This window comes from Misgurnus anguillicaudatus, chromosome 3, assembly GCF_027580225.2.
Source record: "Misgurnus anguillicaudatus chromosome 3, ASM2758022v2, whole genome shotgun sequence".
Classification (NCBI taxonomy): Eukaryota; Metazoa; Chordata; class Actinopteri; order Cypriniformes; family Cobitidae; genus Misgurnus; species Misgurnus anguillicaudatus.
This window is the reverse complement of record NC_073339.2, coordinates 27,002,382-27,018,368: the sequence shown is the minus strand read 5'-3', so window position 1 is coordinate 27,018,368 and position 15,987 is coordinate 27,002,382. Positions and strand designations below refer to the sequence as shown.

Below are 15,987 nucleotides of genomic sequence, written 5' to 3'. Positions count from 1 at the left end.
TTTCATAATGAACCAATATGTGTTTACTACCTTAGAATGAGAGACGTTTGATCTACATACACCGAGGGTCCCCTTACATGGAAGTCGCCATTTTGTGCCGCCATGTTTCTACAAAAGCCTTTAAAGGCGGAGTCCATGATGTTTGAAAGCCAATGTTGATATTTGAAATCACCTAAACAAACACGCCCCTACCCCAATAGAATCTGGACCTTCTGTTGATAGACCCGCCCCACACATACGCAATCCGGCATTTGATTTGATTTGATTGGCTATAAGTGTGTTTTGGTAGACGGCCCGTCTAATTTTCCAAAGCGTTTTTCAAACATCGTGGACTCCGCCTTTAACAGACAAACTTTTTTAAGTTGTCTCCGACGATGACATGTTCGTCCGGTGGTGGCTACCATAGCTTCTCTATGTGTTTCAAAAGCGAGAGATGAGCAGTGGACTGATCCGTTGGTTGCAATTCGCAACCTCACCACTAGATGCCGCTAAAATTTACACACTGTCTCGATCAGTCGATCAATCGTCTTTGTCAGTAACATCCGTGACTGTTGTTGTTTACTCAAAAAAGAATGTATACTAAGGAACGTACATTAAAAACCCTGTCATGTGAGAGAGAGAGAGGCGCGCGGCACGCAACATGAGAGAGGGTGAGAGGGGAGTTCTCCGCATGTCTCTCTGAGACCTCCCAGTGTCGAACTGGCATCCTATTCCATGCTTTTGTGGAAACCTTTTTTCTGTCCCTTTGGTACAGTTCACTTTCCCTGTGCACTGGGTGGTTATTGACCTATGCAAAGTTCCATGGCACGCATTGCTTGTTAGCTTCTCTTTGGCATAGGTGAAGGCTTGCACAGCATTGCGGTGTCTTACATAGGGAACCCCTAGTGTCACTTCATTGACACAACGTCGAGTGAGTGACAGAAGGGGAATGTCTTGGTTACGACTGTAACATCCGTTCCCTGAGGGAGGGAACGAGATGTAGTGTCCCTCATGCCACAACGCGGACCTTCCGCTGACCAGCTGGTTTTAAGATCGGCTCCTCAGCACTAAAACTGAATGGAATCCTGGATTTATATCCCCCGATAACCGGGTGGAGTCACGGTGTGTAGATTTCATTTGTATTTCATTCACCAATTTTCATTGGCCCATTACATAGAGAATCAGAGCGATTGGTCTTCCAAGGTCGAACCCCTCAGGGAACAGAGGTTACAGTTGTAACCAAGATGTTTTTGAAAAACATAGTTGTCAAAACCATGGTTATTTTGTGGTAACCATGGTTTTACTACAGTAACCATGTTTTTTTAATTTTAATTGTAGTAAAACCATGGCTAATTTTCGTAAGGGTAGGGAGGGATCCTACAACTTATAGTTACATAAACATTAATTAATCAGCCTCAAATCCAATGAAACTGTAAGACAATAAAATAGACTTTGCAGTTTTTATATACTCAAAACACAAACTCAAACAAATATTATACCCCAAGAGTGAAAATTGAAAACAAGAACAACAAAAGCATATACAAAAAGAAACAAACTACACAGGCATACTGACTCAGCAATGATCACACAGCTTAAAGGGGCCATGGCACAAGACTTTTTTTGTCCCCAGAGCACATATGTGAAGTTTTAGCTCAAAATACCATATAAATTAAAGCAATAAACCCCAAGAGGCAGTGGGTTGCCAGTGCATTTTATAACAGCTAAGGGGCGTTGTTACGACGCGGAGCGGAGTGCCTAAAACCCCCTTGGCTGTTATAAAATGCACTGGTAGCCCAACGCTTCGAGGGGTTTATTGCGTTTATATAACGGTTACGTCATATGCATAACGTTAGCCAGATTTTATAAAATAAAACACAAATAAGTTGTAATTATATTAGTATGAATATTACTCTTCCGCCAAACAAAGTAGTTCCTCAGAATCAAGTGTGGCTGCACCAAAGCGCGGTTCCCAACCAACACAAACGCAGCAAAGACACAATGAAAATATAATTTAAGACTGTGGTGTTTATTTTTTATAAATCAACATTCATCTAAAATATACATAAACATTTATATTGTGCAACTGTTGAAGTGATGATCAAATATGCATGGAAGCATGCTTAACTCTTTCCCCGTCAGTGTTTTTTTTTTAAGTTGCCCGACCCAGTTTTAGTTTAATGCCTTACAGAAAAACTATCTTCTTTAAATAAACATAAAATATCAAATGAAAGAACAGACCATCCGCATTCAAGCAACAACAACAACAACAAAAAACCCGTTTCATCCTACCTTCATTTGTTCTCTTATCAGTAATCACCTCTCAAATTTTCAAAAGCGGAGATAATTCCATTTTTGTGAAGAACTTTTGTAAGAGATCAGATTGCACGTTACGCTAAATCCACCACAACGCTGTTGTGTTGAAAAAATGCGTCTGTGTTTAAGTTGGGTAAGATTGCCATCTAGTGGAAAAGCGGAAATATCCATTTAAGACAAAAACAACCCAGAAAACGTTTTCTCTTTATTGACGAAATGACTCAACAATATCTATGACATTTATCTGGATATCGCCATAATTGTGCAAATGTAGAAAAATGTAAATATGATTAAAGACTGTGGTGTTTATTTTCATAAATCAGTACGCAGCAACAGTGGCGCAGTGATACTTGTGATGCGGTCTGAACCGTGGGTTTACCGGGGTATTTTATCACGGCTTAGAACGCGTTTCAACAAATCAGAATGAAGAACCGGAACGAGCCGTTTTATAAAATTTATTATAGCATTTTAAAAATGTGCCGTTTTGGGTGTGTCCTTTAAAAATCCAACTGAACTGATGAAATTCAAACACTGATCACAATGATGGTGGTTTGTTGCAATTAAAACTCAATTGTGATTTTCTCTGCACTAAATGGCAGTGCTGTGGTTGGATAGTGCAGATTAAGGGGTAGTATTATTATAATAAGAGCTCCTTATGACATCATAAGGAGAGCCAAATTTCAACGACTTATTTTTTCATGTGCTTGTAGAGAATGGTTTACCAAAACTAAGTTACTGGGTTGATCTTTTTCACATGTTCTAGGTTGATAGAATATTAAAGTCTTATCTACAGTCCAATGATGAGGAAGGCAGCCATGTAATGCTGAAGATCTTAATTAAACCGGAACCAATTGGTAGGAAGTTTATCATGCAATTAACCCATAAAGAAAAAGTCATATCCTTATAATTATTGTTCAGTAGCCCCAGAGATCTACATATGGTTGCCAACTTTCTCACTCTGAAATATGGGACAAAGGATGGCCTGCCGCAGCAGTGAGGATATGGTTTTGTGTATACAGTGTATTGAAGCCATTTGTCAAAATGATAGCTGATCTCCTAATTAAATATTAATATATAACTCTTATGCCTTGGCAACAGGTTTATTAAAGGAATAGTCTACTCATTTTCAATATTAAAATATGTTATTACCTTAACTAAGAATTGTTGATACATCGCTCTATTATCTGTGTGCGTGCACGTAAGCGCTGGAGCGCGCTGCGACACTTCGATAGCATTTAGCTTAGCCCCATTCATTCAATGGTACCAATCAGAGATAAAGTTAGAAGTGACCAAACACATCAACGTTTTTCGTATTTAAGACGAGTAGTTATACGAGCAAGTTTGGTGGTAAAAAATAAAACGTAGCGCTTTTCTAAGCGGATTTAAAAGAGGAACTATATTTTATGGCGTAATAGCACTTTTGGGAGTACTTCGACTCGCCTGAAAAGTCCGCTCCCCTTCTTCCTCACATAATGGGAGAGGGAGGGTGTTACTGCGCCGAGTCGCATACAGCCTCCCATACAGGCTCAAACATAAGTCAGTTTTAATAATAGCTCAACACTATTATTTATGGCCAGGGCCAAACGGAATCCACGCCTGCAGATTTCCACAGAGAACTCCGCGGAATTTTGCGGATTTAATGCCCGTGATTGACAAGCACACATACCCTGCGCTTGAGTGTCTGTGATCAGTAACTGTAATTGACAACAAGCACACATACATAACCTTGCGCGTTTGTGAGCGATAAATTTATCATAAAATGTAATCTGATATTAATCTAAGTCAAGGGTACTGACAAACATAATGGGGCGGAACAACCAAAAAACATCATAGTGCTTGTGGAAAAAGTATGTGAACCTTTGAGTTACTAACCTCAAAAAAGCTAATTAGATTCAGGTTTTAGCACACCTGGAGTCTTGTTAAGATAATACATTTGGAGGTGTTGACTACAGCTACTTTGACTAATAAAAAACCCTCAAACTTTTGGAGTTTCCTCTGCACAAGAAGAATACGTTTATGTGAGCCATGCCTCACCAAAAAGTGCTTTCAGAAGAGCTTCGATCAAGAATTGTTGCTTTACATAAAGCTCGAAGGGGTTACAAAGTTATTTTTAAGACTTTAGAAATTCACCAGTCTACAGGTAGGCAAACAATCTACAAATGGAGATGCTTTGGGACTGTTGATACTCTACCCCGAAGTGGGTGCCCAGTCAATCAGTAAGGTAAGGAAACAACCCCGAATGACAACCAAAGATTTGAAGGCATCATTGGAAAGCTAACATCTCTGTCATGAGTCTACAATACGTAAAACACTGAACAAGCAGGGTATCCATGGCAGGACATCACAAAGGAAGCCACTGCTTACTAAAAAGAACATTGTTGCATGGCTAAAGTTTGCAAAAGAGCACATTGACACGCCACAGCGGTATTGGCAAAATGTTTTGTGGACTGATGAAACTAAGATTGAACTTTTTGGAAAAAAACACACATCGCTACATCTGGTGTAAAAAGGGCACGGTATATCATCATGAAACAGCATCCCAACTGTGAAGTATGGTGGAGGAAACATCATGATCTGGGCCTGGCCAACTGGTTGAGGTTATTGCTGCCAGGGGGTCAACCAGTTATTCATTCATAAGGGTTCACTTACTTTTTCCACTGCCATTTTGAACGTTGAATTGAGTGGTGTTCAATAAAGATCAGAATTTTTTGTGTATTTATTTTTAGACACATTATGTTTGTTAATACCCTTGACTGATGAAGATCAGATCACATTTTAAATTTATTCAGAAAACCATGAAATTCCAAAAAGTTCATATACTTTTTATTGCCACTGTATACTTCATTAGGCTACATATTATACTTATAACAAGATGAGTGACATAGCACTCACTTTTATCTTTTGCATGTTTTTTTCTCATCTTTCATCTTTTTCTAACTTGTGCACCTGTGTAGCCATGGGAGCGCAACCTTCCCCGCGCTTTGGAAAGATGTAAAATGCACATTGACCCGCATTTGACAGGTCCGGTCCATTTAATGCATAATTCCCAAAATAACCATCTGCACACTAAAGCTTTTTACTGTTTTGCACAATTAAGGAAAATATATTTTGCATATTTATTTGATCAGACGTACCTATTATATGTTCATGTGGAGGCAAGGCAAGACAAGGTAGCGGATTCAAATGCAATTGTTTATTAAAGGTAATGCACAAAACAAATTAACTTGAATTAATAATACTTATTCTTCAAGTTCAAGCCCAGGTAAACTACACAATACAACATATTAGCAAAATATAGATGTCTTTAAAATTAGCCATAGAGATTCCCTAACCTGATCTTAGATCAGCAGCTAGCAAATACAATAGAATTGATTTGTTGCAGGTAACATACACCATTCCAGTGTTATACAGTTAGCATATTATAATGAGATAAGTGTTATGGTTATATTCATATGTTTTATCCTTTACACGTTTCTCGTCTTCTGTCCAGTTTCCTGACCTGGCCACCTGATATCTAAGATCTTAATTCTCATCTATAATGTTTTTTGTGTTGAGTTCTCCCGATCTCTCATCTCTGCAATGTCTAATCAACCCCCGTACCTTTTCCTGTTTAACTTCACGCAGGGCTGCGTTATATCAGTAGATTACCTTAACGCATGGTGACATAAAACATTTGCCGCATCGTGCAAATGAGCGGTAAAAACCTGGTGCCGCATTCCGTTTTCTGTTGCGCTTGCCCTGTGCTCGCGCTGTCTTAATAACTAGCAGTCTGGAGCCCTAAGTTACAGCACATACAGCTGTACGCTCATCACAGTGCAACAGTGAAAAGGGACCCCTCTCCAAAAGTGTCGTGTTGTGCGAGTTCCACACATTGCTTGCGACAAACCCCAGATGGTGGTATATAAAAATTCATATAATAACAAAAATAAAAACTGTTATTCGGTATAAACCAGTAAACCGCCCAGCACTATAAACACTGTTGCAAACTTTTTTAGAGAAGACCAGGGGCCTCATTTATCAAGTATCCGTACGAACAGAAGTGTGCATAAAGTCTGCGTGGGAACAGTTTTACGCAAAGTGTGGAATTTATCAAATTGCAAATATGTGTAAATATACGCACACCTCGGAGCATGCTTACGCACAGAATCTAGTGGTAGAATACCGATACTACACAGGATCATCCCCAGTGTGTAAAGAAGTGTGTATTTATTATTCACAAACAGGTGTTAAAAATTATTCGTGTCAATATAGTAACAGCAAACCAGTGTTTAAGTTAATGATTTATTTGTGATTTGTCGTCAAATTGGTGTCAACCACTATAAATGAAAGCCCTACAAACTGCCATGCTTGTAATAATCGATAGAATATAAGTCTTATAAATGAAGATCCAAGGCACTACTTCCAGTTCCAAAATATAAAAAGCCTTTATTTAAAACATGGCTTACTTAGAAAACACTGCACACTGGCTATGTTTACATGCACAAAATTTTGTCAATCCAACTGAATTGAATATGATTGAAGGTTACGACGATACAGTTTACATGCACCCTAAACAGTGCAATCTGATTGAAATGTTTGTTTACATGTACATTATATAGAATCCGAACCGAACATCTGCGCAAGCACACAGCCAGGTTTGCCAGATTCTCGTATGAGAACCATCCCAAATGGAAATTCAAAACTATTCCAAAAGCATCCCAATGACTATTCACAGCCCAAATACCAATAACAAGCAACAAAATCCTTTCATATTTCACCCACAGAAAAAAAAACTGGTTTAAACACTTTAAACAGTAGCCCAAATCTAAACTCGAAAAAGGCAGAGGACTTGGCAACGCTACTTGGCAACGCTATGCGGACGGCATCTCTCATTAAGTTTACGCTTTATCTCTGGATTAAAGTCAAAGCTGAGTTGGAGAACGTTGTTCTTTAGATATAGGTAATGAAAACACAATTTTCAGAAGGCACAACACTAATTATTACTTTAAGTAGCCTAATGTTTTAAAAGTACACATAAACGCTCCAGAGTGTACAGCGCGTGACCCCATTAACGTTACCTTATTAATGCGTGATGCTATTGCCTTGCTATTGCGTGGTTCTGTGACGTGAGTCATGTGATATAAGAGGTAAATATAATACGTGAACTTGAGCACAAATGTTCTGCGCATGTGCACAAGGTATTTTTCCATCTGATTGAGAACATACTACTATTCACGCGTTTACATGCATACTTTTCTCCTGCTGATCGGATCACAGATCGGAGTACACCTCCCCCTTCAATACGATTCAAATTTGCATCTGATCGTCCTCAATCATATTGATTAAGGTGTTTACATAAATGCTTTTCAATACGATTGAGCCATCAATACGATTAAAGACAGATTATTTGGTTGCATGTAAACGTACCTATTGATGCATTTTGGCCATCCAGCCTTCCTCAGAGTGTGTCAGGTACAACATTATTCACAGGTGTATGTGTAATCAATTGCTCAGTAGAGATCGGAGATACAAAAAGGACATTTACAGGTGATCAATAATATCACAGACCATTACAAAATGTACTCAAAGGTCACACACATCATAATAATACTAATTTTACAAATATGAAGTTAAATCTAGTTCTTCATTCAAACCAGGAAAATTGTTAGCTTTTAACTGACAAATCCAAAAGGCTTCCCTTTGTAGAAGTCGTTGTAATCTATCACCCTTTTTGATAGATCCAGTCACAATTTCCAAACCAATAATTCTTAAGGTATTAAGGTATATCTTAAGCATAACAACTTTTATCTGGTACGTGTGCACACAGCTGAAAGCTATGCAACTAAACCGGTAGCTGTATATTGATATTGAAAAGCAACGCATTTTAGTGGCACTGTGACAACCACATTAGGGCAGCTACTGCAGGCATAATGACAATATGATATTAATAAATACCACTTACCATTTATAAGTTAAATGGACTTCGTCTTGCCATATCCAAACATCCTTCTTGGATATGAAATTGTTTAATGCCAAAAGTTGCTCTTTTTTAAAAACAAAACATTGAACACTATCTAAGGTTGCATTGAAAAGCCATATGCCAATATGCCATACTTAAAGAGCATAATACAAAGTATTTTAGGATGAAAGCAGTATTTTTCAATGTGTGACAGCGTCCTGTATCATAACTAAATCTCTGCCGCTTATAACAACTCAAACCGTGTGAAAATCCAGTAAAAATTTGGGGAGTTATGATTAGGGCTGCAACAACGAATCGATTAAATCGATAAAAATCGATTACTAAAAGAGTTGGCAACGAATTTCATTATCGATTCGTCGTGTCGCGTGACGCAGAAACGTTTAATCTAAAAAAGAAAAAATAAACACTTCAGTTAAGCGCGGAGCGGAGTGAACACACTCGTGCTGCGTCCCAGGCAGCCTATTTCTGTACTATATGGTAGGCAAAGAGTACGAGAAGTAGTGCTTTTTGCCTACTATATAGTGTGGAGGTATGCGGTTTGGGACGCAGCGTCGGTCTCTCCCGCGCACTGTTGCTTGCAGAGTTCGGCGGCTCATAATAGACAGCACGGAGAAAAGACAAAGCGGCGGAGAAAAGATTAAAAAAAAACAGCAAAGGTAGAGGAAAACCACATGTCAGTGTTTTACTCATCTCAAACGTAAGCGCGTCACCTGGAAGTTAGCCGGCAAACAAAACAAACAAAGACGACCCGCTTATGCTTTATGGAGCAACGACAGCGGGTAAACAAAGTTTCTAGAACGAATAAAAAACTCCAATGACAAACTCCACTGATATTAAACAATGAAATAAAACTTTGAGAGAGAGTTGTATGAACGCTTTTCCCCGCCATGGACCTGTACGTAATATCATCGCGCCATCACTCTCCTGCTGCTCTTTCCTGCGCGCTCCAGCTCATGCCGAGCAAGGAGACGCATGTTCCCGGCCCAACATACAGTACATACAGTAAGTGCCGTCTTTTGTTGCATAAACATCGTCTTCCATTTTTAAGGCGAAGTAATGAATGGTGTATTTGCATTTTGCGCGGGAGTAGAAGACGCATTTTCCGTTTTCACAAGACGCATGTATGTGGCCAAATGTAAATGGAACAGTTTTAACAAATGATAAGCTATCCGATGAGAGAAAACACATAACGTCAAATATAAAAGGTACAAAGCTGTTACTGGGGCAGTACCCTTTATAAAAGGTCCTAATATGTACCATTTAGGTACAAATATGTATCTTTGAACTGCCAATATGTACATTTGAAGTACTAATATGCACTTTTTGGGTACAAAGAAAGGTGTACCTTTTTGAAAGAGTACTGTCCAGTGACAACTTTTGTACCTTTATTTCTAAGAGTGTACTAGTAACTTATATATCTTTTGATCCCATCAAGAGAGGCTTCTTGATGGGAAATGCATCATAAAAAAGTCTATATATTTGGCAGATGTAAAGCATACATGTGTATTTTTTTGTGTTAGTTCATTTTTATTTTATTTTATTATTGTAACAGCTCAGGTATGTTCAAGGAGCAACATGTTTGTGCAGTTTCTAAAGATTTTAGTTCTGTTTTGAATAAGGGGTTGGAAATGAATGCTTTTCTTGTTTTTTTGTTTTTTATCCGATTCATCGATTAATCGAAAAAATAATCGACAGATTAATCGATTATTAAAATAATCGTTAGTTGCAGCCCTAGTTATGATTATTCCTCATTAGAAATGAATGCAAGGGAGCGCACTGGAGACCCATCCAAGATGGCGGCCGCGTGATACGTCAGCTCCAATAGGCAGCTCAGTCTATGAGGTGTCTACTAATATAATGTCTATGGTTGTCATCATCTTGCTGCCCCCTCCCTGTTCTGTGATTGGTTCCCTATTTCAGGGGAATAATTGGTCCATGGTTTCCTTTAGGGGTGTAACGGTTCTCGGTAAACAATCGAACCGTCCCGTTATCCTCCCACGGTTCGGCACTTCGGTGCATCGTGTTTGATTCAACCATGCATTTCTTATATAGTTTGGTGAAAAACAATGCATAAAACTACTAATGTATGATTCTGAATAAGCTTTGCGCGTGTTTTACGTGAGAGTACCTGTCCAATCAACTCCTACTATGCAAATCTGTTGCCAACCTCACAGTTCCTCCTCACGTGTTGGTGTGTGTGTGTGTTGCGGACCGTTTAGCGCAGCAAGCGAAGGAGAAAAGCCGCTAATAGAGGCACCGCCAGCTTCATTTAAGTCTACTGCAGCAGCGATGCTCAAGAAAACGTTGACAAAACTGTAAAATGTGCAGTGCCGTATGCTCAAAGCAATACATCTAATATGAGGAGTCGCTTGCGCTGTCAGCAGGGTGTTGTTGATAGCACGCGATCGCAGGTCAGACTACAACAACACACATTGCCTTCTGTGTTTAAATGTTAACAAACTGATCTTCTTGCAAAAAAACTTGAAGATAGTGGCATAGAATATAAAAAGTAACCCAGTGTTCTAAGCTATTTTATGTTCATTTCGAAGTGCACTGTATGTTGGCACATGTAGTATAATAATGCAAGTGCTCTTAAGTAAAAATTTTGATTTTGGCAGAGGTTAAAAACTGCTTAGGATTTTATTTTTGTAAAGAAGCCTGTTGTGACCAAAGTGTTAGGTGTTTGTAACCCAATAATAATTTATTTTCTTTGAATTTGACAGTAGCCTTTTTGTCCACGTGAACACACACCGAACGATGACCCTAGAACCGTGATACGCACCGAACCGTGAGTAATTTGAACCATTACACCCCTAGTTTTCACGCTAGACTTGCAGCGTGAATTCATTTGCACACAATGCAGCATGGGGAAACTCAGGCTAATAAAGTACATTGTCTTTGTGCACATATCTGCAAATGATTTTGTTTGAATTATGTTCTCACAATAAGGGATGCACCGAAATGAAAATTCTTGGCCTGAAAACCGAAAAAGAGGAAACCAAGACCGAAACTGAAACACCGAAAGAAATTATTATGCCAATTATTAGTACCATTGCATTTATGGCTATCACTGTGTACTAACTTTACTAGGGGTGCGATGGATCACAAAACTCGGATTACATTACAGTTTTTGAGGCACGGATCGGATTATTTTTTGGATCAGCAAAAAGGGGTGGAAAAAATCTAATAACAAAATGAAAAAATTGCAAACATGTATAAAAAAGACAAAGTTGCAAATTAAGTTTTCCCCGCCAGCGTTTTTTAAAAAAAGTTGCCACCAGCACCAGCATTTTTCACGCTTTTCACAAAAGTTTAATGCCTTCAAGAAAATGTTCTTATTTAAATATATAAACAAACAATATATCCAATGAAAGAACAGACCCTCTGCTTTCAAACAAGAAAACCCTGTTTCATCCTACCTTCATTGGTTCTCTTTTTATCACCTCTCAAATATAAATAGGTTTCTTCAAAAACACCCAATTACAGAAAGCTGCTCACTTTAGCGCCTTTTTGTGGTTAAATACGTCCACACCGCAGATGTTGCTTCAGAGTTGCCCTACTCACAATGATTGCAGTGTCCACACTTAAACATCCCTTGTGTTCCTCTCTCCAACCATGTTGTCCGTTTAATAGAGGGTAGGTAACTTCTCACAACTTTGTCTTTAATTGTAGGAGCTTTTTGTAGCTTACTAGGAGGCTGCTGAAAGGTCTCACATAGACTTGGATCACTTTGGATCCAAGTCTATGTGAGATCTTTAACAGCCTCAAATTAAAAAAGGCTACATTATGTAAGTGGCATAAGTGTAATTCTGACATGCCTACATTTGTTGAGTGCACTTAAACGCGCACACACACACAGATGGGGGACGAATACCAAACGGCGTTTCAGGAAGATGTCGCTCCACACATAAAGTAAAAATTACATTGTTTTTCAGTGCTTTATTCGCCAAATGTATTTTAATGGACTACAGTATGAGACACAGTAGTGCAACTCTCTCTCAAGTTTGTACATCAAGAGTTCTGATCCTTGAACTTTCACCGTATTTGAATTTGCGTATAAATCCGCGAATCGCAAGCGAGCCGAACTGTGGGTCGTGATCTATACGGATCATGGATCAACTGCGATCCGTTAAACCACTAATTAGTATTAAAAAAAAACATCTTGAGATACTTGCTGGTGGAAAGCTTCTCATTTCTCCGGAAGTGAACTTCACCGAGTATTGCACAGAAATCTTGTCGAAGAACGAAAAAAATAACTGTATTAACCGGTTACCATTATTTTAAATAAACGTTTCTGTTCCGGAACATATATATTTTTTTAAGTTTCTGGTTTCATTTCTATTCCTTGCAAAACATCAAAAGTTTCTGGTTTTCGTTCCGTGAACCGTTTCAAAGCCTTGCCTGTGACTAATGTTGTACCTGACACACTCTGAGGAAGGTTGGATGGCTAAAATGCATCAGTGTGCAGTGTCTGAGTCATTACTTTAATGTTTTCTAAGTAAGCCATGTTTTGAATAAAGGCTTTTTATATTTTGGAACTGGAAGTAGTGCCTTGGATCTTCATTCATTAAATATTAGTTCTAACCCTTTATGCATTATGTATAAGACCTATATGCATCAATGTCCACGTGCACATACGCACATGCACGCCCCCCCCCCCCACACACACACACACAATCTATAAACACCGCTGTGAATTTGTGCATTACCATCGCGGTGGTAAAAAACTGCCACCGTCGCAGCCCTAGTGGTCATAATATTATGGCTAATCGGTGTATGTTTGTCAACTGGTGGCCAATACACAACATGACAACATAAACATTAATTGAGGGCTGCAAATCCCCTTTAATGACAATATCCTGGCCAGAACACTGTTGTCAGTGATAAAAGTATTTAAAATTAAAATTATTTCATAATGTCTATCAGGGCCATTTTACGAATATTTGATATAAATTTCTTACATACTGTTCCTTTAAATGGGATAGTCAGTAACATTTAATTGAGACTGCTGGGTGTGAAGGACTTTGAAAACGCAAACAAGGAAACAATGAAAGGTGTGACTTGCATTGGATTCAGCTACCCAACTCTAGTTGCCATAAGAAGTGCTGAAAAAGAACCCAGTGTAAGCGATCACTCCTGACTCCTGCTGAATCTGCAAGTTGGGTCGATTTGGTCCTAGCTCCTTAATCCTTTATTTACTCTTCAACTGAATGCCTTGTAAAAGGGTGTTTTTTAAGAGTGAAATCATATTGTCTTTTGTCTCAAGATATATAACTTGCTTCGGCTGATCAGTAGGGGAGAACCGGGGCAAAAGTAACATAGCGATTTTCTCCGAGTCATGATAACATTTGCATCCCAAACTATGACTATGACTATGACAGCATTTTAAGCATGCAACCCTTGACAGACCTGACAAATATTGCGTTATTTACTCACCGTTTTCCATGTGTAGATCCAAGAAACGTTTTCAACCATGATAAGTAAATTCCTAAAGTGGTAATTTCTTGTTTCATGTGTTAAGTTTGACTTAAAAAGTTTGAAATAAAAGTAACTCAGGTTTAAATGTGAGGCGATCCTGTCGGATCTAAAGTAACACTTGTTACTTTTGTCCCGCTGCTAATACTGTTGTATATGTTGAAAATGTATATTATTCTTATTTGTTTCAAACTGTTGAAAAAAAAATTATTCGCAACAATTTAAGTTTGTACTGTTGGTTGCTTTTGAAACACTTGATTAACTGAAATTAAATAAAAATGTAATTTCATTATTTTTTTACAAAGATAAATTACAAATGATGTTTACAGTTACATATTAACAAGGTCATAGTCATGTATATTTAATGCAAATAAGTGTAACACAAAAATCGATCTTGTTTTGTTGTGTTACTTTTGACCCATCTGTGTGTTACTTTCATCAATGCTGACAGGGTCCTTCCTTCACACCATTTATTTGATTTTGATAAGTGGTGATTTTGTCTTTGATCTAACTGCAAACTTTGATTTTAAAGTTATTTAAGTGATTACATTAGAGATACATAAATATGCAATTGTCAATTAATAGCAGGCAACATGTTTGCTGCTTGTTTCAAGAATCAGTAAATGATTTTTTTTTCTATTTGTTTCACAGATTAAATTCCTACTTCAAGTTCTTTATTGTCAGAGACCCGTTGGAGCGTCTCATATCTGCATTCAAGGACAAGTTTGTGAAGAACCCGCGATTTGAACCATGGTACAAACATGACATTGCCCCAGCCATCATCCGAAAATACCGAAAAAGTCATCGTGATGATGGTGAAAGTGTGGGTTTACGATTTGAAGACTTTGTACGATACTTGGGTGATGAGACCGGTCGCCAACACTTGGACAGGCAGTTTGGTGATCATATTATTCATTGGGTGACATATACTGACCTGTGTGCTCCTTGTGATATTTCCTATAATGTGGTGGGACACCATGAGACTCTTGAGCGTGATGCTCCATATATCCTAAAAGCTGCTGGTATCGCTGATCTTGTGTCATACCCAAACATTCCACCAGGGATAACACACTACAATCGCACCAAGGTGGAACACTATTTTACTGGAATCAACAAACGAGTTATTCGCCGTCTCTTTGCCCGTTACCAGGGAGACTTCAGCCTGTTTGGTTATCCAAGACCTGACTTCTTGTTGGACTGATAAATAGAGATTGCTTTTTAAAGCAACACTATGTAGTTTTTCGACCTTTAAATAGTCTCTAAAATTATTTCAGTGATAGAACAACTCTTAACTGGACGAATTCTACTGCTGCTGCAACCTGAGCAGCCTCCTAAGCTGCTACAAACACACTCTGAAAGTCGCGTGGTCGGGTAGAGCACACAGCACCTCCCCTCCCCCTGCCTGCAGAAGAGTGTCTGATACCAGGCACTGTTGCGCTTTTCAACCACATGGGGGAGCCAGAAGTCAATCTTACATGGAAAATACATAGTGTTGCTTTAAGGATCACTTGGTGGTTTATTTAGGATTAAGGAGTAATAATTGCAACAAAACTACTGTTTACCTGTTGAACGACATATTTCCTTTTTAAATGTTTTCTAAATCAAATAATTAGTACACAGAGGAATATTTATGTATTTTTGGTCCATGGTCGGCATAAAAGGCCAACTTGTCTTGAATTGCTAAAACCCATAAACAGTAGAACAGTGGTTGCTAACATTCCAGGAGTAAAGTTTTGACTTCTTAGTAAATGTGTCTGAAATATTGGTCTGCAGTTGCCATGTAAAGACAAAGTGTATTGTTGTTCTTGTTGTTGTGTTGCTAAAGAACACAAGAACACTGTTCTGGCTGGTTGTTTTTGAGGATGTCTCCAAAGTTGATTAACAAGAGTTACATTTACACTCTGACTAATGAAAATAAAGTGTCTTTTCATTGTGTCTAATAAAGTGGTGTTAAAAAATAGCAGTGCAACATCAGTAACCAAATAAACTGCTGTTATTAGCAGTGTTGGCAACGTTACTTTAAAAAAGTAATTAGTTATAGTTACTGGTTACTTCTCAAAAATAGTAAACGAATTAGTAACTGCGTTACATGATTATAAAAGTAACTAATTACCAGGCAGCAGTGTTGTGCCTGAATGAGTTCATTGAACGAAAGTTCATGAACTCGTTCATATTTTGGGCGAATGTGAACTGAACGTACCGTATTACTGCCTGATGAACGTTACTGTGAACTCGTTCATTCTGGTGCTTGTGAACGGCAC

General features: G+C 38.4%; 1 protein-coding gene across 2 annotated transcripts in view; it reads left to right on the top strand.

Annotated features, from left to right (window-relative positions):
• Window positions 1-15,686, top strand: part of chst10 (carbohydrate sulfotransferase 10) — a 57,071-nt gene extending 41,385 nt beyond the window's left edge. For both annotated transcript variants that reach the window (XM_073863711.1, XM_073863713.1), the window contains exon 6: window positions 14,381-15,686. In XM_073863711.1, coding sequence (XP_073719812.1) covers window positions 14,381-14,927 — 547 coding nt within the window. In that variant the 3' untranslated portion in view covers window positions 14,928-15,686. The remainder of the gene's footprint in view (window positions 1-14,380) is intronic.
• Window positions 15,687-15,987: the final 301 nt, after the last annotated feature.